Source organism: Macaca thibetana, chromosome 13, assembly GCF_024542745.1.
Source record: "Macaca thibetana thibetana isolate TM-01 chromosome 13, ASM2454274v1, whole genome shotgun sequence".
NCBI classification, from domain to species: domain Eukaryota; kingdom Metazoa; phylum Chordata; class Mammalia; order Primates; family Cercopithecidae; genus Macaca; species Macaca thibetana.
This window is the reverse complement of record NC_065590.1, coordinates 105,172,706-105,200,434: the sequence shown is the minus strand read 5'-3', so window position 1 is coordinate 105,200,434 and position 27,729 is coordinate 105,172,706. Positions and strand designations below refer to the sequence as shown.

The 27,729-nt window shown below is 47.5% G+C and overlaps 1 protein-coding gene across 23 annotated transcripts in view; it reads right to left on the bottom strand.

Moving 5' to 3' along the window:
- Window positions 1–27,729, bottom strand: part of MYT1L (myelin transcription factor 1 like) — a 536,335-nt gene that overhangs the window by 137,065 nt on the left and 371,541 nt on the right. For all 23 annotated transcript variants that reach the window (XM_050753176.1, XM_050753173.1, XM_050753193.1 and 20 more), the window contains one exon: window positions 14,221–14,570. In XM_050753176.1, coding sequence (XP_050609133.1) covers window positions 14,221–14,570 — 350 coding nt within the window. The remainder of the gene's footprint in view (window positions 1–14,220; window positions 14,571–27,729) is intronic.

Here is a 27,729-nt window from a genome sequence, read left to right as displayed (position 1 = left end):
TATAACTTTATATACAAGCCTTGGCTTCTTAGTGGTCTGTCCCTAAGATACACAACTTTTGATTCCTTCAGCATCTAGTCCTGATTGAACTACTGTTCTTTCTGGTCACTGACACAGGCCCCAGGCAAGCAAACGTACAACGGAATAGAAAACACAGAAGAAGCTGCAGGTGGGGACTGTACTCCAAAGCGAAAATCACCCTAGACTTCCCCGGGTCGGAGGAGACCTGGTCGGCAGTGAGTTTCAAATAATGAAGGACCATTACTTTCCATGGCATTACAGAGGTGGTGTTTTGTTACATAAATAAATCAATATCAAAATATTATCTTGACTTGTAAATACTGAAATATGACAATGTATTCATTCTAATGAAAAGATGATGGTGTTTTAATAGAAATTGCAATGATAAGGGAAAAAAGCCACATAAACCATCTATATATTTCTGTTTGTTTGAGACAGGGTCTGGGTCTGTTGCCCAGGCTGGAGTGCAGTGGCACAATCACAGCTCACTGCAGCCTCATTCCCCCTGGCTCAAGTGGCCCTCCTGCCTCAGCTTTTGAGTAGCTGGGACTACAGTCACGCCTCACCATGCCTGGCTAAATTTTGTATTTTTTGTAGAGACAGAGTTTCACTGTGTTGCCCAGGCTGGTCTCAAAGCGATCTGCCTGCCTGGGCCTCCCAAAGTGCTAGAATTACAGGTGTGAGCCACTGCACCTGGCCATAAATGTTTCATATACCACATCCTTCTGTGCAGAGGACATGAAGTTAGTGAGTACAGAATAGTCTGACTCACCTGAGTCTGGTTCCCCTGACGACCCCATGAGAGAGGCACTGGGGCACCCACTTCTCCCTCTGAAGGTGACAATACAGAACCACAGAGGCTGACAGTTTACGCCATCGCTCACTGTGAAACGGCAGAGCTGGAGCCACTGAGTTCTGGGTGCGGCACAGCCCTGAACGTTCTACAACGCTGCCTCCACTTCCAGAGCAAGCACCCTGCACAGTTCTCGCCCCATGGCCTCCCAGGAGGCACGTTCTACACCAGCCAGACATGCAGCGCTTCAACAGCAGCGAGGAACGCGGCTCCCTTCTGTCTCGCCATTCAGAATGTTTTTGTTCCTATTTTTGCATTTATCTCCTGACTTTTTTTCTCCTTGCAATACTCCACATTGATTTATGGACTGAAGACTTGGCTGTGTCACCAGCCACTCAGAGCTGTGCTGGAACTGCCAGCTTAGTGAACCTGCCAGTCACCAGGATCCTGATTAGTGGAGTTTGGGTCCATTCTGATGTGGAAAAGAGATTAGAAAATTAGGACAATCCGGGACTCCGGACTGATATTCAAGAAGGCGCTGGGTTTGCCACTCCAGGTGCCTGGGAAGCCCGAGGGATCTGCTTGGGTAGGAGGGCGGGAGACAGTTGAGAGCCAGGATAAGGATGTGGAGGGAGGGAACTGGGGGCGCAGGACAGGCCCAGACCCCCTGACTCTTGTGTGGGCAGGGGCCCGTGCTTACTGGAGCCCACTTACTGCCCTGGCCAGGACCAGGCGGAGCAGCATGAGTTCATTTTCTTCTTGCTTCAGATGCCCCAGGCACACGCTGAGACACTGCAGCTGAGAAACTGTGGTCTCTTTCCTTTCATGAGATGGGAGAAGTCGCCTTCCAAGCCCGGGCGGCCTTCAGGCAGGTACCTCTCCTAGGTGCGGTGCCAACCTCAGAGTCCCTCAGCTGCCCGCCACGCAGGACGTGGCCTGGCTCCGGGAACAGCTATTCTCACTGCCAGCACGAGATCCCTGCACCCTCCTCTGTCTCCCTCACCCTCTACTGCCAGTGACAGAGCCCTGCAGTTCCACTCAGGTGAAAGGGGGACCTGGAGGGTGACGCGGCACTGACAGTGGGATGCACGTGTCTTCCCCGCCAGGCCACACCATCCCTGGCTCTGCTCTAGATGTCACCATCATGCTTTCCTACTACATCTAACTCAGGAGTGCTGCTGTGTGTCTTATTTCCAGTAGCGTGGGACATTTTCAGAATGGTCTGTCTATATGCACAGTTCAAACAGTGATTTCTGAGTTAACAGAGGTTAAAATTCTCCCAGCAGAGGCTTGCTCTCACTACTCTTATTCATCTTGAGTACAGATTAACACAGACATTTTTTTCCAGTGCCGGCCATTGCTGTTTTCCTTGAATTTTAGTACTAGACAGAATTATAGAGATCGTGCATTCAAAATTTAATATGTGAAGAAACTTAGGTCCAGGGAGTCGAAATCACCTGCTTGCCATTCACACGCCCTCCACAGAATTGCCACCTTGGTTTTCCTGCATGTCAAGCCTTTCCTCTACCTTTCAAATCCGGTACATATTCAGAGGGTCACAAAGCAGTGTCATCTCAAAGATAATTTTCTGAGACATAGGAAGATCCGTGTTTAGCAGGCATTCATCTGCTTCAGGTTGGAAAGGCAGATCTCAGCCTCAGGTCCTGCACGCTCCCTCAGCTGGAGAGACAAGGAGGCCCGCCCGAAGGCGGCTCCACTCAAGAAGAACCCTTCCTCAGACCCCTAATTTGAGTAAGCGCTCAGGAGGGACACAGAGCAGCGGCTGGGGATGGAACGGAGGGACTGAGTTTTGCACTAAGTGCTACATGACATGTTCCAGATCTCTTCCTAAATACCTGTCACCTGATTGGAGAGCCTACTTCTGGGCGCCCCGATTCTTTCACTGAACTGCTGGAGTGGCATGTCCTCTCGGAGCAGAGCAGCACACCTGCCTCTCAAGGCACCCCGTGGTCCCTCTGGGGCCCTCTCTTCTCTGATAACTCATTTGCCTCTTTTGCTCAATAGATGCAGACACAATCTGATTCTACCTTGATCTCCTTTTTTCTTTCTCTTCTAAACCACAGGGTGTTTTCCTACCATAACCATCTCCCTGCAATCACAAAGCTTCAAGTGCTGGTGACGTACCCACATCAGATCCTCCGTGATGGCAACACGCCTCACCCACGTCCTGCGGGCAGAAGCGTCGGGGCTGCTGGGCACAGGGAGGGCTCAGCGCCGGGCCGCTGGGAGCTGTGAGTATAGGTGAGGAGGTATCTGAATTTTGCTTTCAGATACTGATAAAATACTCAAAGTTGCTCTTAAGAGTTGTTTAAAATGAATGCTGTCTGGAATATGATTTCCCTATTGCTTATAAAAATATTTAGGATTGATCGGCATGTTTTTAAACTTTTAGGCTCGAGGGTCCATGTGCAGGTTTGTTTTATAGGTAAACTCGTGTTGCAGGGGTTTGCTGTACACATTAGTTTTTACCCAGGTCACAAGTACAATTCCCCAGGATTTTTTTTTTAAACAAGGAAAAGTAGAAATACTACATCTTAGTCACCATCTTCCTGCACTGCATACACTCACTAGAGTGGTCGGAGGACCTGTGGTTTATGTGCTGCACTTCGCCACTGTTTTTTCTCACTTTTGGAGATTGTGCAGGTCCATGGTCCTGTCTGCACATACCCTGCATGTGGGAAATGGCATGTCATGGCCTCGGGTCCTGCTGAGACAGCGTCTCACCACTCACCCCTTAGAGAGGAGAAGGGCGGGGCCGGCCTGGGGGGAATCTTGCCTCCCAGCTTGGGCCTTCCCTCTGCTCCTCATCTGCCGTGGCAGACGAAGAAGCAGACACACCTGGAGAGGTTGGTACCAGTGCCCAGTGCCGGGCGGGATGCCTCACACGTATTCGAATACCTCACAGAGCCGCGCGGGCACTTCCTCCACCCTCAGCGACGCCCACGTCTGCTGGGCCTTGCAGGGTCTGTGTGGTCGCTTCTTTGTTCTCTTCGGCTAATTACTGGGGAGCTGGTTTTGGTGCATTATATGCAAATTACCCAAAATACACTCCCAGCCATTTTGCATGTGTTGTTCTCTCTATGGTTATTTCTGGGCCTCCGTCTCGTTACCATAAATGTCTGCGCGTCGAGCAGCTCGACCTACTTATCCACCAATGGAAAGGATTCTCTGGACTGAGGTTTGTTTCCCTGTGCCTTTGCATCGGCTGCTGTCTTTTGCTTTCTGTCTCCGTACATCAATCTACTCTCTGCAGCAGGCGCAATGCCTTCCTCAACTCCAGGAAAGGAGCATGTATCACCTCACTCCTGTCCATGCCCTCATTGCAGGGCTCAGGGACCCTAGGAAGGCGCCTGTCTGCCCTTCACGCATATGTGAGGATGCCCCACTAAGTCACGTATTTCTAAAGTCATCTTGGTTCCTGTCACTGCCCGAAAGTCTTCTTGACGACTGAAAGGAAGCATGCAGGCCAGACACTGCCCACACTCCCACAGCCATTGACGGGGTAAGGTGATAGCAGCCCTAGAGAGGCACTGACTCAGATTTTGGAAGATCCCACATAGCTGATTAAGCTGCAACAACACATCTCTTAGAAGAATGATCCTACGCAGGAAATTGAGGCATGGAGGAAAATGTCTATTTAAGATAGGAGGCATTTATGAAATTTCATGAGCCATGTGTTTACCTGGGTGAGATATTGAGGTGCTTAGATACTCTCATCAAACTGAAAACGGCAAAATCTTTGGAGAGGACGATGTAGCACAACCCTTTTATCAGATCCAAGAGAAGTGTAATTATCACAATTTTGCACAAGCAAGTTCTGCTGGGCATGGCAGTGGGGGGAGAAGGAGGGAACTAACAGAATAATAGCTATTCATTTAGCAGCTGTTTATTGTCACACTTAGAGATGAACACTGAACCAAAGAGACAGCATCCTTGTAGTCATGGCTGTTCCACTGCAGTTGGTGAAAGAGATTAAAATAGAGAGTAAATAAATACTATGATGTCAGATAGTGACGTATGTTCCATGAAAAATGCAGCAAAATCAAAAGACAATGGACAGTACGTGGGACGGGGGTCGGGCAAGTCCTCACTGAGAAGGTGCCACTTGAGAGAGATCTGAAGAGGCGGGAAAGTGAGCTGTGCCAGGGAGGGTGTTCCGGGGGAGGGGAGAGAGGGCGCCAAGGCCCAGGGTTGTGTGCCTGAAGCTCCAGGAGCAGTGGAGCCACGTGCTGGTAGAGTGTGCTGGAGGGGCAGGTGGAGGGAGGGCTGTGAGGTCGGGGCTGGGATACACCAACATGGCATCAAGACACCACCCTGAATGCCTTCTGCTGAAGCCAGGGAAGCCCGGGCCAACCACAAGCACAGTCTAAAGGAGAACAAAAGCGTCAGCAGGCGGAAGCCACGCCGGCCGTGTCAGTGTGCCGGGGACACTCCCTGGAGGCCCACGGAGGACCTCTGAGCGACACGCTCTTCACGCCTCACACCGCTCTCATCATCTTGTGGATGAAGGGATGGATCTGAGGAGGAGTTCAAGGTCAGGTGGCTACGACATACACCTAGGAATCCAAATCATGTTGGTCCGATGGACAAGGCAGCTTCCACAAGCCCCCGCTGGGCTGACAGGGCCCTTTCGCAGAGAACCCAGGTGAGAGTTCAGAGAGCCGCGGAAAGTACCCCCGGGTTCCCAGGTGATAGAGAAGACCTGGTCCCTGGGCATCCCTGTTTCCACTTGGAGGAAGTTCAGCCAGCACAGATTCCAGCCCCAAAGTGGAAGAAAGACCACGTAGGCTGAAGAAAACATAACTTGGGCCAGAAAAAAATGCTGAGGGGTGAGGATGCCTTGGCTTTAAGTTGTTAATGTTGCTTCACTTTGAACAGTGAACAAAACTTATTTTCTGAATTCTTCCGAAGAATGACATGTATTTTCTATAAACTGCCCACCAGCAGGGCAGCACGCATGTGGGACCGTGCTTTCATGTTCTTGCGTGCTACAGTGATTTCAATGTTGTCCTTTCTATGAGCTAAAAGGTGAATGCATGAAGTCTCATTTATTTATAAAACTTTGAGGGTCTTTTTATTTGATGACATTTTAGGTATCTGGCTTACATAAAGTAAGAGATTAAATAATAAGATAGTCTATTCTTCTACCCAGAGAATGAGCTGTTTGGAGTCAACAGCTACTCAGATAGGGATAGACTGAAACATTCAAACCAGTTACACCACTGCCTCTGTCTCTGTCTGTCTGTCTGTCTCATTCTCTCTCTCTCTCACTGTCTCTCTCCCTCCCTCCCTCCCTCTCTCATGCGCGCACACACACGCACACACAGGCACACGCGCACACACGCACGCACACACGCGCGCACACACGCGCGCACACGCACACACGCACCCACAGGCACACACACCCACAGGCGCATGCACACACACGCACACACACGCACACGCACACACACGCACACGCACACACGCACACAAGCGTGCGTGCACACACATGCACGAACACACACGCACGCACCCACAGGCACACACACCCCCACAGGCGCACGCACACACACACACGCACACACACACGCACACACACAGGCACAGACTTTCTGGATCAGCTGGACGACAGTGACGACTCCTTGTCCCCACAGTGATTGCTTTTATTGTCAGCGCTGGGAACCCAGGGAGTAGAGATAAGGCTGTGAAAATTCTGGTTCTTCTGTTTTCCAGAATGGGTTTGAGACACAGGTGGCTGCTCACATAAATGTACTCGATTGGAAGGAACTTGAGAGGCCCTCAGGGCCCCTTTTCTTTGTCTCTGGTATTCCATATTTCATCTGTGTCAGAGAGAAGACTGATCTGTTTCTGCAGAGCTTGCAGAGACAGCACGACCACTTTTCTTAACAATCTGAAGTTTAGTGAGCCTCAATATTCAGAAATGTATGTTCTTATTTTCAAATCAAATCCTTAAAGCCTCCACCTCAGTTTATCTAATTCTGCCCCCTGTAAAGAACTATGCTTTGTATTTTTTACATACATGCCTCTTCCATACTGTATTATGTATTTCTTCTGGAAAATGGTGACTCTGTTTAGTTTTGTGTCCGCAAGCAACCCAGTGCCCTTCTGGGTACAGAGGAAAAAATACACACCGTGTTTTGAAACGAGCTGTCGTGATATTCAGAATCTTTTAAACTCTTGCAGCCTTAATATACATGATATACTTGCTGCGTGTGGGGAGGGGGTCATGGACGTTAGGTTCAGGGTTACAGAAGAGGGTGAATAAATGCGTGGGAGCGTAATATCATGCTGAAGTTGTCCTTAATCACAATTGTGATGTTACGGTTCTGAACTGCTTCACATCTCTCCAGTGTTTTCATATTCTGCAACCTCTTTAAGCTTCAAAACAAGACAGCAAAGTGAATGAAGGGCACATACTATTATCCTAATCTTAAGTGAAACTGAGGTCCAGTGAGGCTAGGTGACTTGCTTAGGACACGTGGTACAGCCAGAGCTGATTCCTCAACTCCATCTACCCGTGGATAAACTAGAACTTGCAGTGAAACCTAAATTCACAAGGCATAGCAGATAAACTGTTATTTTCTTAGTGTGGACCTTATAAGCACATTGAACAGAAACATATTCGACCTCACTGTCTTACATTTTCTGTTTTAAAAGGAATTTCCCCAGGACTTTATGCATCCACCTGCATCTTTTTGTTTTGTTTTGTTTTTTGAGATGGAGTTTCGCTCTTGTCGCCCAGGCTGGAGTGCAATGCTGCGATCTCAGCTCACTGCAACCTCTGCCTCCCGGGTTCAAGCAATTCTTCCGCCTCAGCCTCCTGAGTAGCTGGGACTACAGGCATGTGCCACCACAACTGGCTAATTTTTGTATTTTCAGTAGAGCCGGGGTTTTGCTCCGTTAGCCAAGCTGGTCTCAAACTCCTGACCTCAGGTATCTGTCCCCCTTGGCCTCCCAAAGTGCTGGGATTACAGGCGTGAGCCACCATGCCTGGCCTCTACCTGCATCGGAAATGTACATGGCATGATGTTCGCAGCCAGATTTCTGCTTTGTATCAAAGTACCTGAAGGTTTTTGAAATGTAGGATAAAACTATATTTCTATAATTTTGCACAGTTTGCATGAAGAGAGTTTAGGTTTTTTTAAATCATATATTGACAGCTAAAAATGTCTAATTCTATGATTCCTCATTCCCAAGACGTGGTGCCATGTGCTTCAACGTAGCTGCTTATACCATGTCCTAAAAAACGCCTCTGTGGATGCAGGGAAAGGTTTTAAGATGATAACAAATCATCACATTCTTTCTCCCAACTGTGTTCACAGTCTTCCTCTGGTTGAAGCCTCACACACTAAACATATGATCTTTGTTTCTATGTTGGTCTCAGAGCTCACTGCCTTTTCTGCTGACTGCAGTGAAAACCGGTTGGCTAATTCTGCTTTTCACAGGCTGTCTGCGTTTCAACTTGCTTTCCTCATCAGGGATATTTCCCTGAGAAAGACAGGAGAGGATAATTGGCTAATCAGTATGGAGAACGGCATCCTGCAGGGAAGCTGGGGAGTTCAGAGGCCACACACCCTCACTCCCTCACCCCTCCACGCTGTCCTCCTATGAAAACTCAAGCCTACGGAAATTGTCTTCCGCTTATTATCAGGATGCTCTAGCAACTTGGGGCCTAGCACCTCATCCTGTTTGGAAGAAAACACGCCCTGGGAACTTTACCATGAAAAAAGAAACGTTTCTGTGAGAATGAATTTATACAGCATGAACTCTGTCTTGAATTCCCTTTAAAAAAGGAGGTGGGGAGTGGAAACGCCCCGTCAGAAAATTGTCCCATGCACAGGACCGATTTACGATGAGGACAGAGCCTGATATTAGAACGGAACAGGCACGGATTACTGGCCATGCTGATTCCACGGCTGGCCAAAGAGTCACGGCACACTCCTCCAACAAAAGCAGCCCCTGCCTCCTTCCTGTTTGACTCCCCCGACCCCTACACCGACCCTGCCTCAGGGCGGCCTCCATGCCCTGCCCAGAGCAGCCGCGGCCATCAGATCGCACGTCGAGAAGGCCCTAACGTCTGTGGCCATCAGATCACACATTGAAAAGGCCTTAACATAACCAAACAGATTTCCTCTCAAGCAGCCCCTCCTCCTCAGACACCAGCAGCCCAGGACGCCATGGCACACCTTTGGGTCACTGATCTAGAGAACGTGATACAGGAAGCCAGGAAGAGTGCAGACAAGGAAGACATCTGCATCTCACCCGATTTAACCTGCATGTCACCTGATTTAACCTCGTGATCAAGTGGCAAGGCAGCCCCGAGGTTCAGTAAAGAGTCGTGAAGAAAGAACCTCATATATTCTCCAAGGTATTCCAGAAACAGAGCATTGAAAGCAACATCTAAGTGCTACAGGCAGCTGCACACACTGAAGCTTTGTTTAGTCTAGAAAGCACATTTCTAGGCTCTTCCTCATGAAATGTGACTCCTGTCTATGGGAAGATGCAATGTCTGCTATGAAGAATATACGTGTGTGTGTGTATACACTGATTTAGAGATATTTTAGTGGACTGGATTATGAATATAAACCATACCTTGCTAGGTATTATATATCTATTTACGATATATTTCTCAAATCACAGGAATCCAAAAAATATCATAACATAAAAAGATCTGATAATAGAAAAATCTATGACCATTGAACAATAACTTTCTTAACTTTAGCATAACAAGGGGATTTTTAATTAGTGTGAACTTAGTCTGTAATGATGTATTCTGAAAACAAAATTCTTCACGCAAAAGACCAGCCTATGTTAGGTCTACTGTATAATAAATATAAGTTTGCTTAATTAAATATGAACTTAATCTGAAATGAGTTTCTCAGGTATTATCCCCTGTTGTTCAAATAAGCAGAAGGTGATCAGGAGAACATGAGTTCCATTACAAGGAAAACCATGCAAAGTGTTTGATTATCTATCCACCACCTACAGAAAATAATATCATCTTAATTAGCCTCAGTTTCTAATTTGCATGATGAGAGAAAAAGAGCTTCTGCCCTATACGTCTTCTGCAATCAATGTGAAGACCAAACTCAGTAACGTGATTAAATATGCCTGTTGGAAACTGACGTTATTGGTACTATTTTGATTCACGTAAACAACAATGCTGGAGGATCCTTGAAATTAAAATAAATACTTAACCTTAAATTATAAATAATAGTCCTTCTATAACCTGTGGGTTCTTATTGTAATAATCTGGGAGTTTGTATACGTTTGTTTTATCTAAAACAAAACCTCTTAGTAAAGTCCACATTTCAGTTTATTATAGAAGTGAAAATGCTCGACTGGATGAACAAATAATGGCATCCAGCCGGGATAAGTCACCTGAGACTTTCTCTCTACTCGCGAGGCTGAGGCCAGCGTGAACTTGTCCCAGCAGCTCCATCACGATGCCCTGGTTTCTGCAGTCAGATGGGCACCTGTGCCACTCACACTAGGCTCCGTGCTCTGACCACGTGGCTTCCTTTTAACCTCAGGTCATTGTCTCTGCTGCTATGTGTTAGAAAAGGGGTACAATCAACTTTAGGGGAATCTGTTGCTGGCCCAGGGACATAGCAGTCACTGTGAGTGTCACCCAAGGAACACGAAAGGCCAGCCTCAGGATGCTGACTCAGAGCTCCAGCACTCAGACACAGAACGGGACCCCCCAGCTTTTAGGGAATGCATGGTTTCTGCCAAGAACGGGACCCCCCAGCTTTTAGGGAATGCATGGTTTCTGCCAAGAACGGGACCCCCTAGCTTTTAGGGAATGCATGGTTTCTGCCAAGAACGGGACCCCCCAGCTTTTAGGGAATGCATGGTTTCTGCCAAGCCTCTGGAAGGGACAAAAGGACATCTCTGGTAGGCACCGTATGGAATCTCCTGTACTTACGCTGCACATCTCACATTAAAAATGCTGCTGTCATGGCAGACATTTACATTCGTTGATAGAGATTTTGGCACTACATTTAACAGTAAGGTAAAATATAACGTGCTCAACAGCGAGAATATTCAAACAGGAGATGGGCTGATGTACGCCTTTCAAAGCCTCCTTTCAATACATTAAACTAGGAGTTTGATCACGTAAAATGACTGCTCTGACAACAGAGTTATCCTGTTCCTTTGATATAGAAGCTGCTTGGAGATTTCTGACCCTGACGGGGTATAAGAGACCAGAAGATATTCCATCCAGCTGGAGAACCTGCAGGTGACGTTGGCTAAATGTGGTGTTGAAACACCCAGGTGGGGCTCCCCCAGTGGAGGCATCTTTCTCCGAGAGAAAGGCTTCGTGAGTGTGTCTCCAGGAATCAGGCCTCTCAGGTGATTAATTCTTGGGAGAAATGCATTTGTTTGCCTTAGAAATCAAACAAGCCTTCGGTGTCCCTCCAGAGAAGCTGTGGCAATGGAAACCTGGTGGAAGGTCCCCACAGGGCATGCAAATGCTGTTGGTCCTAAGTGGCTGCCTGGGACCTGGGATTCTCATGAGAGGCTCTCTGAAAGGGAGTGGAGTATCACGCTCTACTGCCAGGATGCTCAGTAAACTGGGTGCACCTGTCTCACACCGCTAGCAGGTAGGTTATCTCACAACATCTCACTGTGGCTGCAGCCTTCCTGAGTAGTTCATTTGATTCCTTTAAGGGTCACGTCATAGGTGATAATAGAAGTTATTTCCTTGGGAGCCAACCGCTGAACATGAATTCTGAAACCAGACACCCCACAATTGACTACGAATTATTTCATGGTCCTGCTACCTCTCACAGCTGTTTGCTTTCGGCACCTCCTGTCTTCCGTGCTCTGGACTCAGCACTTGCTGACCACCTGAGAGGTGACTACCTGAGACTGACCACCTGAAACTGACCACCTGAGAGGTGGTCACCACGCCAGGTCTGGCCACAGAGTTAGAAATCCTAGGTCCTGAGGCACAATCAGCCATTGTTCCTTTGCGGCGCTGTCACACATCCACTGGGTGCCCATTTACTCACATTATTCTGGCAAAAATGTCTTTAATTCTAGTTTGCTTTCTGGCTTTTAAAAACAATTACGTCCTAAGTGTTCAAGTCAGAATAAACAAAGCCTACGCAGTCACATTCTCAAACTGTTTCAATAAGGGCTTCTGACTACCTTTCAAAGTATATCACTTCGTACTTTTAAAGAAATATTTAAATTTGACCATAAACTAAAACTGAATTTTTAATTCTAGAAAATGGAGAGCAAAACCTGGTTAAGGTCCCTGGTGTAAACGATACCTATTTACAGATTTCCTATCTTAATCGTCACACCAAACACGAATGCCTCCTGCTTTCCAAACGGCATGAGAACGTGAAACGGCCACACTGTAACCATCTTTCTGGTAAGCCCTGGTCAAGTTACAGATCATCAATCAGCCTCCATGATTAATGAGGTCCCTCAAAACCACACTTACTTAATACAGTGTTCAGAAATAATTTGCCAGGTTGATCTACTTTCCAAATATTTTACTATACAAATCTATCATTTTAATTCTTACCATCTCATTAATGACACTGGTGCCTCGTGTCCCCGGTAGATTTAATAGCAATGACGGTAAGTCTGTTGATATGTGTTCTGATAGGCTTCTCCACCCAGCATTCTACCATAGACAGACAAAAAATCTTGGGAGACTAATTTTAATTTACATAATGCATGTGTGTGTGCATATGCATCTATGTGTATATATACATATCTAATGTGTGTGCATATGCATCTATGTGTATATATACATATCTAATGTGTGTGTGTGCATATGCATCTATGTGTATATATACATATCTAATATGTGTGTGTGCATATGCATCTATGTGTATATCTATGTGTGTGTGCATATGCATCTATGTGTATATATACATATCTAATATGTGTGTGTGCATATGCATCTATGTGTATATATACATATCTAATGTGTGTGTGTGCATATGCATCTATGTGTATACATATCTATGTGTGTGTACATATGCATCTACGTGTACATACACATATCTATCTTCTATATGTCTATCTGTGCCTGTGTATTTATGTACATGTAAGTGATGGATTCTTTGCATTAGAATCTTAAGCCACTGTCACAATCTAGGATTATTTCCTAAAATTCAGGTTTCCTAGTACAAACTCCTCTGACTTCTGAAGGAGGAGTGGTAATTTAAGCCTGCCCATGAGATTAGCAACAAGCAACTCACATCTCCCTGATGTATGGAGGGACCTGATATATGGAGGCACCTGATGTATGGAGGGACCTGATGTATGGAGGGGACCTGATGTACGGAGGGACCTGATGTATGGAGGGACCTGATGTATGGAGGGACCTGATGTATGGAGGGGACCTGATGTATGGACCCACTGGCTCAAACAACCACCCTTTGTGTCCAGAAATTAGTCCTCCTGGAAATCAGACTCTTGAAGAACTTTTGAGCCCAAGGGAGAAGGGCAAGAAAGAAAATTCCCTTCCCTTTCAACATGTTTGGGCATTTCTATGAGGAAAACCCTAAGCCAATAAAGATGATAGCTAGGCTTTGCAAAAAAACGAACAAGCAAGCAAACAAACAAACCACAAAACTCCCACCTCTTTCCTCAGAAGCAATGGCTTCTATGAAAGCGTTAGTTTTGAAGTTGTATTGTGCGTCAGATAGTGACAGAACACTGGATATGAAAACCACGTCACCGTAAATGCACTGCCGGGAACATCCCCAACACCTAGCACGGCGGCCTTCTCCCCCACATGTCTCAGGGCACCGGAAACCCCAGACCAGAAACACAGCTCTCACATATGGAAGCAGATGACGGGCTGATTGATTATCGTATAGCAATAGTACTTCCTTTCATCCCAACTACGTGACCATCACTAAAGCAAAGCTTTGGCAATCTACAGACAAAACTCACTTTGCTGGTTGATGTACCAGTAGTTAGGCAGGAGTTCCAACTCCCCTAAGGAGGTACCTGGGCTAAGCCATTCCAACAACACTGTTTTGCCCAATCATTGTATCTCATGGATAGAGCATTCAAGAAAATGTAAAATTAAAGACCAGGTCTGCTAACTTAACTTCCTTGATACATTTTGTTAAGATAATCAGAAAGGTACACCGTAAATATCTCAGCAAATTACTGACAACCAACCTGAATAAAAATTAGACTGACATAAAATCTGAAGTGTAACAGAGAATCTGAAGAATTCTTCAATAGAAGTGTTCAGTTCACCTAAGAGGTTAATTTTCTCAGTATTGACCAAGCAAAATGATTTCTTTATATGCCAATCATTCATAGTAACAGCCGGCAATTCACCTTGAACAGTGGACCCAAATCACAACTTGTTATTTTGCTAATATTTTAAAGATTACCGTTTTCTTCTTCCTCCTCTTCCTCCTCCTCCTCCTCTTCCTCTTCTTCATCCTCCACATCTTCTCCATCCTCGTCATCGTCCTCATCCTCCTCCTCGATTTCCTCCTCCTCCTCCCGGTCCCCCTCCTCATCCTCCTCGTCCTCATCCCCTGGCTCCTCATTGTCCTCGGAGTACTCCTCCCCCTCATCCTCCTCCTTCTCGTCCATGTCCTCAGTCCCATCACTGTCATCACACTCATCCACTGAGGAGCTGTCTGCTTTCACGGCAAATGGCTTTCGTTTAGGAGCAGGTTCCTGGGGCTGTTTATCTTGTGTTTTTCTTTTTTTCGCCAAGGGACAACCATATACACTAATAAAAAAAAAAAAAGAGAAGGCAGGGGAGAGAGAGAGAAAAAAAAAAGATCTGTGTTACTGTCTTTTAAAATCAGACCAATGGGAGCCTTGATCAAGGTACTTAAAGGCTTATCATGAATGTCATCCATACAAACACCAGAGAGACATAAACACACACGTCCCCCGAAGTGTGCTGGAATCTGTTAATGAAGTGATGGTGTGAATAAATACAGCTCATATTTGTCTCGTTACCATTCACATTTAGTCCGAGTCTCCTAGTTCCTCATTCCTACAATTCCAGAGATTCTACGAAAATTCATGAGGTTGGTTTGCATAACGTACATAACATGCAATTGACAATACAAATTTAATTTATGAAACATTTTACCAAATATATATTATGTATAATATACATCTGAAGCAAGATTTATTTTAATCCCATTATATTTACATACATATTTATGTAAAATATAAAAATGTCTATGTCGTGAAAGAGCTTTGGATATATTTGGATTTGTATATTTTATGGATTAAATTATATCTTTAGACTTGATAACCTCCTGAAACAAGATGAGCCATAGGGCTTGTCAACGTTATTATGAAAGCAACTGCATCATTCAAAGTTGTGCAGAACTTCCTCAGTCTTAGATGTTATTAGTCCCACGCCAGCATTCCAGAAAACAACTTCAGTGTTAGCGGTAATCACCACTAAATCATGCTGAAATCAGGATTGGACAAGACCCTTCCTTACAGCAGAAGCTTACAGTCTTTCCTTGAGAAAGAATGATTTTTTTATTATTATTATTATACTTTAAGTTTGAGGGTACATGTGCACAACATGCAGGTTTGTTACATATGTATACATGTGCTATGTTGGTGTGCTGCACCCACTAACTCATCATTTACAGTAGGTATATCTCCTAATGCTATCCCTCCCCCCTTCCCCCACCCCACGACAGGCCCTGGTGTGTGATGTTCGCCACCCTGTGTCCAAGTGTTCTCACTGAGAAAGAACGATTTTCAAAGCCACATTACAAATTCACTTTTGTTCTAGAAATAATATATATACTACAAAAAAAAAAAATAGGTGTGATAGGGAAGACATAGAGGCAAACTACCACAGGCAAACACTCCATTTATGCAGAACGAGATGTGTGGCCTCTCTCACTGGCCCGTGGTTCTGCAGGGTGAGATGTGTGGCCTCTCTCACTGGCACGTGGTTCTGCAGGGTGAGACGTGTGGCCTCTCTCACTGGCCCGTGGTTCTGCAGGGTGAGACGTGTGGCCTCTCTCACTGGCCCGTGGTTCTGCAGGGTGAGACGTGTGGCCTCTCTCACTGGCCCGTGGTTCTGCAGGGTGAGACGTGTGGCCTCTCTCACTGGCCCGTGGTTCTGCAGGGTGAGACGTGTGGCCTCTCTCACTGGCCCGTGGTTCTGCAGGGTGAGACGTGTGGCTTTTCTCACTGGCCCACGGTTCTGCAGGGCGAGATGTGTGGCCTCTCTCACTGGCCCATGGTTCTGCAGGGCGAGATGTGTGGCCTCTCTCACTGGCCCGTGGTTCTGCAAGGTGAGACGTGTGGCCTCTCTCACTGGCCCGTGGTTCTGCAGGGTGAGACGTGTGGCCTCTCTCACTGGCCCATGGCTCTGCAGGGTGAGACGTGTGGCTTTTCTCACTGGCCCACGGTTCTGCAGGGCGAGATGTGTGGCCTCTCTCACTGGCCCGTGGTTCTGCAGGGCGAGATGTGTGGCCTCTCTCACTGGCCCGTGGTTCTGCAGGGTGAGATGTGTGGCCTCTCTCACTGGCCCGTGGTTCTGCAGGGTGAGATGTGTGGCCTCTCTCACTGGCCCACGGTTCTGCAGGGCGAGATGTGTGGCCTCTCTCACTGGCACGTGGTTCTGCAGGGTGAGACGTGTGGCCTCTCTCACTGGTCCACTGTTCTGCAGGGCGAGATGTGTGGCCTCTCTCACTGGCCCGTGGTTCTTCAGGGCGAGATGTGTGGCCTCTCTCACTGGCCCGTGGTTCTGCAGGGTGAGATGTGTGGCCTCTCTCACTGGCCCACGGTTCTGCAGGGTGAGATGTGTGGCCTCTCTCACTGGCCCGTGGTTCTGCAGGGTGAGATGTGTGACCTCTCTCACTGGCCCACGGTTCTGCAGGGTGAGATGTGTGGCCTCTCTCACTGGCCCACGGTTCTGCAGGGTGAGATGTGTGGCCTCTCTCACTGGCCCGTGGTTCTGCAGGGTGGGATGTGTGGCCTCTCTCACTGGCCCGTGGTTCTGCAGGGTGAGATGTGTGGCCTCTCTCACTGGCCCGTGGTTCTGCAGGGTGAGATGTGTGGCCTCTCTCACTGGCCCGTGGTTCTGCAGGGTGAGATGTGTGGCCTCTCTCACTGGCCCGTGGTTCTGCAGGGTGAGATGTGTGGCCTCTCTCACTGGTCCACTGTTCTGCAGGGTGAGATGTGTGGCCTCTCTCACTGGCCTGTGGTTCTGCAGGGGGGTCCTGCACACCCTGACTAGCTTGGCTTTGAATCTGGGATCGTGAATCATCATTCAGTCATGACCCCAACCAGTGTTTACTATTTGGGCGACTCCTCTATGGTGGGTCCTGGGCTATGCTGGAGTTTAGAGATGAGTGGCACAGATCCTCACACGAAGGCTTTATGCTCTAACAAGGGACTTAGACAAGTCAGAAATACCATTTTAGAACCACTCCCTTCTGTGTACACTGTGCGCCAAACACCCGGCATGTCAGAGACACTCCACAGGCATTTGCGGAATGAAGGGATGAACCGTGAGAAATCCCATGATGAAAATGTGCAGAGGTTCTATGTCCTGTACACAGAGGGCAGGCATGCATGGGAGCTAGCAAGGCTGTCAGGAAGAGGTGAGGCTGCTGATGAGCTTTCACAGACACATAAAGGATGTGTGGGAGGGAAAGAAAGCATTTCAATACATCCCAATTAAAACAATCTGCAAAAGACATGAACATACGTAAGAACACCACAGGCTCACAAAACTGAAACACACACAAACCCCGAAGGCTGGGGCACAGAGTGTGTGCAGCGGGGCTGGGCCGGGGGTAGAGGTTAGAGTGGAGAGTCAGGTGGGGTCAGATCAACCTCATGGATGAATGATGGGACTCTGGATTCTGACCCACGAAACAGGGAGTGATTCGAGTTCTTTTAAGCATTCAATAATGCAATGAAAATGCATGTTGGATAGGTAATGGCAGGGTGCAAAGCGGAGGACAGAGGAGAGGAGGTGCAGGCTAGAGATGCAGGGAGCAGAAGACAGCCAGTGCCATGTTCAGACGGGGACTGAGATGAGAAGGTGAGCTGAGGAGGGTGCCTAGATCATCAGACAGACGAGAGAGGCCAGGAGGACCAAGGGCCACGAGGGAACTTCTTGGTGCAGTCAGACCCTGGGTAAGAAGGTGCTGGGAGAGACTGTGGGAGTAGGACACGGTGTGTACGGACCAGGAGGAGCTTGCGTTGCCCACGGCAGGTCTTGTTGACTGACTGACTTTGGACAGATGTTCAACCTTACACATGAATATCATCTGCTGTAAAGTCACACAAATGCTAATCTCACATGGCTGCATTAAGGATGAGATGAAGAAAAAAAAATATATATATATCTATGTAAAGAAGTTAGTAGTGTACCTGGCACCTACTAGGTACTCAATGAATGATAGGAACTGCTGTGTAATAGTGGTAATAATAAGAAACTTTTGCTATTTTTAAATTTTTATTCAGGTATCCGATTATCCAACAAATATGTCACCCCTGAAAGTTTTGGAAACTAATGATTGTCCTGTTTGTTTCTTCTATCAATACTTCTAAAACAGTTTAGACCAATTACACTAGTGAAAGTGAAGATAAACAGTTTTGTGTTTCTTAGGAAACCAGTTTTTCTTGATGCGTAGTGGTTCGTGGCCTGTTAGGAACTGGGCCACATAGCAGGAGGGGGCGGCAGGCAAGCGAGCAAAGCTTCTTCTGTATTTACAGCCACTCCCTATTGCTCACAAGACCACCTGAGCTCTGCCTCCTGTCAGATCAGTAGCCACATCAGATTCTCACAGGAGCTTGAACCCTGTTGAGAATGGTGCATGGGAGGGATCTAGGTTGCGGCTCCTTATGAGAATCTAATGCCTGATGATCTGTCACTGTCTCCCGTCACCCCAGATGGGACATCTAGTTGCAGAAAAACAAGCTCCCACTGGTTCTACATGATGGTGAGTTGTAAAATTATTTCATCATATATTACAATGTAGTAATAAAAATAAAGTGCACAAAAAATGTAATGCACTTGAATTACATCCTCTCCACCCCCAAACCGTGGAAAAGCTGTCTTCCATGAAACCGGTCCCTGGGGCCAGAAAGGATGGGGACCGCTGCCCTGGAAGACACAAGCATGGGGTACGGACTTCATTTCCACCTTGCTGCGTCACTCAGGGAGTTCCTTCATCAATTTGGATGTCACTTTTTAAATTTGTAAGATGAGGGCAGTTAGATGACTTCTAAGTCTCTGTCAGCCCTGAAACACTAGGGTGAAATGTTATCATCCCTTAAAAACATAATAAGCAAAACAAGAATAACAATTTTAATAACCAGATAATTCAAGAAAAAAATTCGATAGTCTACATAACATTTCAAACATGAAATACAGATTTCTGAGATTCCTTTTATGCAAACATTTTCATTTGTGAAAGGATAATCTGAGATAATCATCTCAGAGCCAGCCATACCTTCATGCTGAATTACCACCGGACAACCTGTGAAGTCTAAGCCCAACACCAACCAACCTCCTCAGAGGGCCGCCTGTATCTGAGTGGACTGGTTCCGGTGGACACCTTCTGTGTTTGTCCAGATAGCAGATAGTAGATGCAGCTGTGCATGGATGGTTCCTCCAGAGCCTGCCCTCAGTGTCTCGGGTCATGACGACTGGGGCTCTTCCCAGTTTCCTTCTCCTTTGTCAGTGAGTCAATGCGTTTGTTTGACACTGTCTGTTCTGCATTGAGGCCACCTGCACAGCACCGTTCACTAAACAGATAACTAGGCCTACCGGTGACCATCTATGAGTCCCGAGTGCTGGGAAATGACGTCACCCCACCTGGCTTGGAGGTGAGGTGACTGGAAGCTTCCTCCAAGGGTGTAAGCTGGGGCTCCTGTTTCATTTTCTCCTTGCTCATTCACACGCACAGCCGCCCTCCTTTTCAAGACGGCTCACTTGTGCTCAGACTGTGCGATGTTGGCGCTGTGAGGTTTCGAGCAGGGGAGTGGAGATTTTCCTTAAAACGGACGCTGCAGTTAGAAGTGAGCACACCTGGGCTTCACTCATGATCACCTGGGACCGCTGAGACTTTGGAGGACAGCGTGTCTGGCTAGGAGGACGTCTGGGAGGATGGGGTCTGGGCCGTAGCGCATTGCTGTGGTGGGTTTCTGAGTCCCAACCTTGGAGAGCGTGTCTGGGCCATCCAGGCGTGGGAGGCGGGCTGCCTCCTGCTCACGCGTCCTCTGAACTCCCCTGTGCCCGCAGCGACTGGCTCCCTTGCAGGGGGCCCTGCCCACTTTCATTGCCTTTCCATCTCCTGGCAGCTGCCATGGCTCCTGCTCCATTTGAACTTGCTGGGCATGGGAAGGTGGTGGACGAAGAGGGACAATAAATATGCAAGAGTAGAAAAAAAAAAAACGAGTTGCTCAAGACAGTTGGAGGAGGTGAGTGTGCATGGAAAGGCAAGCACACGTGGAAAAGAAAGTGAAGCATTCATCTGGTCTCCGCCAGGACAATATTGGTATAATCCTACCAAGCAGCATTTGGTTTAATACACAAAACATTTCACAAACAGCCTGAGCGTATCCAGGGTGGTGATGTGGAGACCACACCACACGACCAGGGGCCTGAGCTCCAGGCTTGGTGAGCACCTCTTTGAGCACGTGGACTCTGGCTGGGCCTTGGTTTACCTATCAATGTAACAGAAGCAGCAGCAGTTCCTTTACTGCTCTAAAGCTTTACATGTTTTAAATTTCCTAAATGATTCCCTTCTCGTGGTGGGAACTTTCTGATGAAGTGTAGGTTTCAGTCCCTTCTAGTCTTCCATTTTTACTTGGATTGGTTTTACTTCCCTAGCCCTACATTTTGCAAACCCTTGGATTCAGCATTGCAACCTTTGGAATCATCTGGCCTCAAACTTCCAGTGCTTCCTGCCATTCGACATGGTTCATTGCTCAAGATTTGCTCTCTGTTAACGTAAAGTGTGAATACAATCATACCTCCAACTACAAACAAGTACCCTCCATCCCTTCTCTGTCTGACCCATTCTCCTATGCAGTTCCTGGTATCTACTTCCACGGTGACAACACATTCAACTGCCAGGCACATTCCATGCCATCTGTGTTCAACTCCACGTGGCTCGAGGCCCTGCTCAAATCAACAGAGCCCTCTTGGTCTCCAAAGGCTTAGAATATTTCAAATGTCGATGGTCCAGACGTGCTCTCCAAGGTTGGGACTCAGAAACCCACCACAGCAATGCCCGGCGGCCTGGACCCCATCCTGGAACATGAGTTTGGGGAGCGTGGATCCCCCTACCCTCGTATTCTGCAAACAGAGTGTCTGCTGACGGGGCGGTGATCTGGAAGGAGAGAGGATGTGGAGGCACTGGTGGTGCTGCCCAGCCACACCCATGAAGGGCTCAGCCCAGCACTGCGGCCTCGTCCAAGACCTCAGCTGACCGTGTCAGTGCCTCAGAGATGCTGTGCGGCTCCAGCCACCTCTGTGGCTACTGCAACCCCCAAGGCACAAAGGCGACCCTTCGTATTTGAACATCATTCTGAAAGACTGAGTTCAACATCTGCAATGCACGGACAGAATGATGTTTACTCACATATCCTCTCCTGGATTTATATCTCTTTTTAGGATAGATGATATTTTAAGATTCCAAAAATAATGCACTTTTTTCACACAGTTGATTGTAAATATGATCACTTATAAGATCACGGTAGCTCAATAGTTCTCGGTTGACAAAAAGTCCCTCCCGTCATTTTTCCGGAGTGTGTCCATAACATGATTCTCAATGCAGAAACAGGACAGGGAAGCCAGCAGTGGCCTCATCTCACAGAAAGCCACGCTGTCTTATCCTTGGGCTTCTCACAATTCAGCAGCAGCCAGCGACAGGAGGGGAAGTCCAAAACGCTTTGGGTACAGTGAAAAGGCAAACGCATGCTGGGTTAGAAACGAGAAAACCTGGGCTTTCGGTGTTTTCACCCTGTTCAGGTTACGTCGGGTTACACGTGGAGGCCTGGCATCCCGTTGCCCCCACCAGCTCCGAGCCGGCCTGGGCCGCGCCTCCTGGGCCCATGCTGATGCCTCACACTGTCTTTTTGCTGTTGCAGCTTTCACGGTCCTTTTGTGGTTAACTCGGTGTCAACAACTTCTAGTCTTTCGCTTCTGGTTATTCTAGAAAACCAGTTGCTGGCCATGGCTTTCCCTCATAAACTCATACACACAAAACATTATGTAGTGCGTTCTCACGCTTCCATGTCATGTACAACTGTCTTTTATTGAATGTTTTGTTTATCCAATTTTAATATAAACAGGGATAAGGTCTCAAGTAACTGAAAACCAAACTTGGCAGCGTGTCCTCTGCTCCCAGCTGCTGTTATCACCGCCGTGAAGAGAGGAATGCAGCGAGGGTGGGAAGCATCCTGTGTGCGGGCCTTTCCCACCGGAGAGTGGGGCTCGGAACATCAGGGTGACCGACCAGTCGGCTCAGAGGCCCGACAGTGATTCCCCCACCACCGCCTCTTCTAGAGGTGGTATTTTTCTTGTCTCGCTTCAATGTTAAAACACTTATTTTGGAGTAATTTTTAACGTATTTAAAGTGCATTTGAATATAATTCCGGAGCACTGGTTTTAAACCCGCTCAGTTAGTATCAGCACAGCTTAGAAAGCACTTCCTGTGTGTCTGGCATCTTCTAAAATCTCTCCATAAACAAATCCATTCAACCCTCTCGGTGACCTGCGATGTAGATTCTGCTGTAATTCCTGACTTGGAGGGACAGAGATTTTTTGAGTCACTTGCTTGAAATCACAGAGCTGAGTAACGGTGGAGGCGGCATGTGCAAACCCCTTCTCCATGTCCTGATTTTCTGATCTCTAAAGGGAGACATTAATCCGACCCTATTTCTTACTGGACCATGGTAAGGATCTCTCTAAATGAGAACATCTATTTTTCCCTAATGCCTGTTACATAGTAAGCAGGTGCCACATAAATATGTGCTGAGTGAACACATTGCATGATTGATTTATTCCTTTATTTGGAAAGCACGTCACTGAGCAATACAGACCTACTCCCAACCTCATGGGACACAGAGACACACACAGTTACCCTGCCAGAGAGGACAGAGGAGGCTTCACAGGGGACCAAGAATGGGGTGGGGTAGGGAGGAGACTGAGACAGAGACACAGCACAGAGAGATGCAGAGAGACAGAGGGACCCAGAGGGCGAGTTTCAGGGTGGCTGCATGGGCAGGAAGTGGTCAGAGGCCGGAGATGTGAGGGGGCAGGCAGTCAGGGCCTCCCAGGTGCTGTTCCTCCCAGGAGCCGTGGGAGCTCTGGACAGTGTAGACAGTGGGATTACCTCCACACAGTTGACTCAGGGCTGTGAAACCATCAGAGGAGGATAGGACAGCTCGATGGTGGAAGGCCATTTGAGGAGCAGTGTCAGGTCACAGGTTGGCCTGGGAAGGTACAGGCAGCATGTGCAGGAGTGAGGTGAGGGGAGAGGTGTGGGACGCAGCCTGGTTTCCAGCTCAGATCACTGGCAGGTGGAGGTGTGTGCACTGGTACGGAAGACACAGGAGACTCAGGTCTTTGCTGGCTCGGGTTTGGTTGGGAAGAGAGGCTTACAGGTGCTTCTCTATAATCTCTTCTTTTACAGATGCACAAATACCATGTTTCTCTAGGGTTGCTAAATTGGAGGCGTCTCAGCTTAGGTGACCTCTAGAAGGGCTGAAGTGTTGGTTTGGGGCAGTCAGGGGGCGGCCGTTACAGACAAGATGGGGAAAGAGGCAGTTTCCTGGGAAGAGCGAGGGCTCCACCCTGAACCCTTAGGGACACAGGGGTTTGGGGACTGGGGACGGAAGAAGGCACCAGCAGAGGGGCAGAGATGAAGAGGTCGGGGGTGGGTCCAGGGAGCATGATGCTGGCCCAGGAGACACAACCCACAGACCCTCATTCACATCCACAGGAAACAGAGAACTTGGGGTAACCCAGGAGACACAACCTCAGACCCTTGGTCACATCCACAGGAAACAGAGAAGGCTGGGGTCGCCACCCGGATCTGAGTGGTCCACGAACAGCAGCCAGAGCCACGTAAATGTCAGTAATATCTGCACAAGGTCTGTGCGCCTCGCCAAGTCGCTTGAGGGTCTGCACCTGTTTAACCCTGGGAGCTGTATTTGTCTCAGCCTCAGCCTATCCATCTGTGAGATGAAGGGTGGTGCCCATGTTACACACTTAGGGCAGCAAATGAAAAACAGTCCACGTGAAACACCCAACGACTAGCAAGCAGGGCTGCTTTCCAAATCTGAGTTCTCCTTTTCTTATTTCCTTTCTCCTCATGTCTTAAGAACAGTTGATATCCCTTCTTACCACTAGCCCTTTAGAGGGTTATTCTTATATGTTTCTAGAATATATAAAAGCACTTAAAAAGACATCAGAAATAGTTGAAATCATTGAACTATGCAATTAAATAGCTAGCATTTCCAACTTCTTCTAAAACGTATACACTAATAAAACCAATTCAGTTTTAACTACATATTCTTTCATTTTTAAATATTACTTTAAATATATTTTAGCATCTTTTAAAGTTATTTTTTTTTCTGTATTGTTACAAAGGTGTAGCTGATTTGAAAGCTATGTATTTTCTTAAACTTGATAGACATGTTCTATACATGAAAAACATTCAACAAATAATTGTTTAAAATGTTTACTTGACCCTCTTAGGGAATTTTTAAAAAAAATCTGTTTCTGGAATGCAGGGAGTTTTTTTTTTATCTTTTAAAAGTCACTTAAAATGATATAGCTGGTTATTAAATATTTATTATCTTGAATAGTAATTCAAGATTCAAATAAAGTTACAATAATCACTAAATTTAATCTCTTTCAACTCCAGAAAACGAGTTATTTTCAACTCAATAATGAGGGTAAAGGTACCTCTCGGGCTTTGACCATTTGTCAATGCATGCAGACGCACATCTCGGAGGTGGATAAAGGGCAAATGGGAGGCTCGCATGCACGTTTTCCAAACCAGCTTTCCAGGAGACATGGTTCTCTGACTGCTGGGATTGTTTCTTCTATGTCTATTTTTTTCTTCTTGAAATTCCAGTTCACACTTCCCAAAGTGTGTCTCTGTTCCTTTAAAGCTGAAAGACTTGAACTAATGTGAACCCTTGTATGCCGGGTCAAACCCCCCCCCACCCCGCCCCAGTCATCCGCACCAACAATGCTCCTTCTTCCTCCTTCCTTCCTTTCTTTCCCTTCCCTCCTTCCTTCCCTTCCCTCCTTCTTTCCCTTACCTCCTTCCTTCCCTCCTTCCCTCCCTCTCTTCCCTTCCTTCCTTCCTCCCCACCCTTCCCTTCCCTTACCTCTTTCCTTCCCTTCCCTCCTTCCTTCCCTCTCCTCCTTTCCTCCCTCCCTCCCTCTCCCTTCCTTTCTCCCTCCCACCCTCTTTTCCTTCCTTCCTTCCTCCCTTCCCTTCTTCCCTCCCTTCCCTCCTTCCTTCCCTCCCTCCCTCTCCCTTTCTTCCTCCCTTCCTTCCTTATGTCCTTCCTTCCTTCCTCCCTTCCTTACATCCTTCCTTCCTTCTTTCCTCCCTCCTTCCCTTCCCTTTCCTCCCTCCCTCACTCCCTCCCTCCTTCTCTTCCCTCCCTTCTTCCCTTCCTCCCTTCCTTCCTTCTTTCCTTCCACCCACCTCCACAGGCTCAGGTGATCCTCTCACCTCAGCCTACCAAGTAGCTAGGACCACAGGGATATACTACCAAGCTCAGCTAATGTTTGTATTTTTGTAGAGATGGAGTTTTGCCATGTTGCCGGGGCTGGTCTTGAACTCCTGGGCTCAAGTGATCCACCTGCCTTGGCCTCCCAAAGTGCTGGGATTACAGGCATGAGCCACCACGCCCAGTCTCTACTTAATTGTTAAGAAGTTAAACTATTTGGTCACCCCTTTGCTGTACCATTTGAGATTCCACTGAGTGTCCACCTTCGCCCTTCCCGATTGCTGCCCATTTTCCATCATTCTCACCCCAGAGCTCTATGCTCATTATGATTCTTCTTGCTGGAATGTTCTCTCCTACTGATCCTTTAAGACTCATCTCAAGTCCCCTTCACCACGGTGTCATTCCTGCTCATCCTGGAATTCAGGGTCCTGTGGCATTAGCAACTCTGTGTCGCTGGACATTTACCATCTAAGTGTCAACCGCCTCCCGGCACTCTTGATTTTCCGTGTGTGCTTATCCTATTGCCTCAGTTTAGCTGTTTTCTTTTTGGTTTAGAGCCTTTGCCATCTAATTAATTCGTCCAAGTCCCATGGTGCGAAGCAAAGGTGTGGGTGTTCAGTACCTTGTTTCCAGTGACTGAGTGGATTGACTGGTCTGCCAGTGCTTAGGTGTGTTTCTATCAGCACCTGCTTTTCAGGAAATCATACTGCCTCTTTCCTGTCAAAACAGAACTCACTGCCCTTGCCACCTGCAAGACTAGAATGTTGATAATGTTACCACAGAAGTATTCTAACCATCTACCTCGTGGCAGTGAGACTGGCGAACTCAGCTGCTGTATGAATATACTCGGGTTACCAGGGTGCTCCAAGTGATGTTCCATTTTAGTGAAAGACCTCAGAAGGTTGACGGGGCTCCCTGGAGTGTCCCGCTTGCTACAAGCTAGTGACTGGGACTCTACTTACTAGTGCAACACCCTCAGGACAGGAGAAATCTGGTGGAGGGATAAAGCTTGAAAATCACCTAATCCATCTTTTCACCTAGAAAATAAAGTGGCATGCACAAAGTCAAAGCCTCAGGTCGTGCCGAGCTGGACATTCCACCCTCTAAGCAAGCACCTCCCCTGCCAGGCCAACACAAACGCTGAAGTCACTGTGAGTCAGAAAACACACTGCAAATGGGAGCCTGAGCAGCCACTGCTGCTGGCACTCACTGCCCGTTAGACGCCACAGCCACGGCCACTGTCTGTTAGACATCCCAGCCACGGCCGCTGCCTGTTAGATGTCCTGGCCACGGCCACTGCCTGTTAGACGCCCCAGCCACGGTCACGTAGAGGAACGTGTCCAGAGAGGAAACTGCGGAAAACAAACACCACACCTGCAGTCAGTCTGTCCCAGTGACATTTTCAGTGTGGTCTTTGTGACCACGCATACGTCCACACCAGTGCTCTACGTCAGGAAGGCGCTAGGACACATCGAACGTTAGCATAGCAGTACAGATGATGAGACTGCACTTAGTGCACCCATGAAGAGATTCTCTGCTTCGTGTGCTGTGTTCACAGCAATCACTGTGACAACATCAGCAGCAAGTGGCTGCTCTACCTTCCACTGTCAGGAGTCCTCAAAGACGGCACAGGTGCCGTTCTCTTTTCCAGGGACCCCTGAAGTTACAGCAGTACCACCACCTTGAATGACAGTAATTACAATTGATTTGAAAAAGTGAGAAACAAGCTTTATAAACATGTATGATTCTGGCCGAGTGCAGTGGCTCATGCCTGTAATCCCAGCACTTTGGGAGTGGATCACCGGAGATCAGAAGTTTGAGGCCAGCCAGGCCAAACTTGGTCTCTACTTAATAAAAAAAGAAGGAAAGAAAGAGAGAGAGAGAGAAAAGAAATAAAGAAAGAAAGAAAAGGAAAGAAGGAAGGAAGGAAGGAAGGAAGAAGGAAGGAAGGAAGGAAGGAAGGAAGGGAAGGAAGGAAATTAGCCGGGCACGGTGGTGTGCACCTGTAATCCCAGCTACTCAGGAGGCTGAGGCAGGAGAATCTCTTAAACCTAGGAGGCAGAGCCAAGATCAGGCCACTGCACTCCAGCTTGGGGTACAGACAGAGACTCCACCTCAAAAAAAAAAAAAAAAGTATGATTCTACCTGCTATGTGTTTGCACCAGGGAAAAGTTATAAGAAAA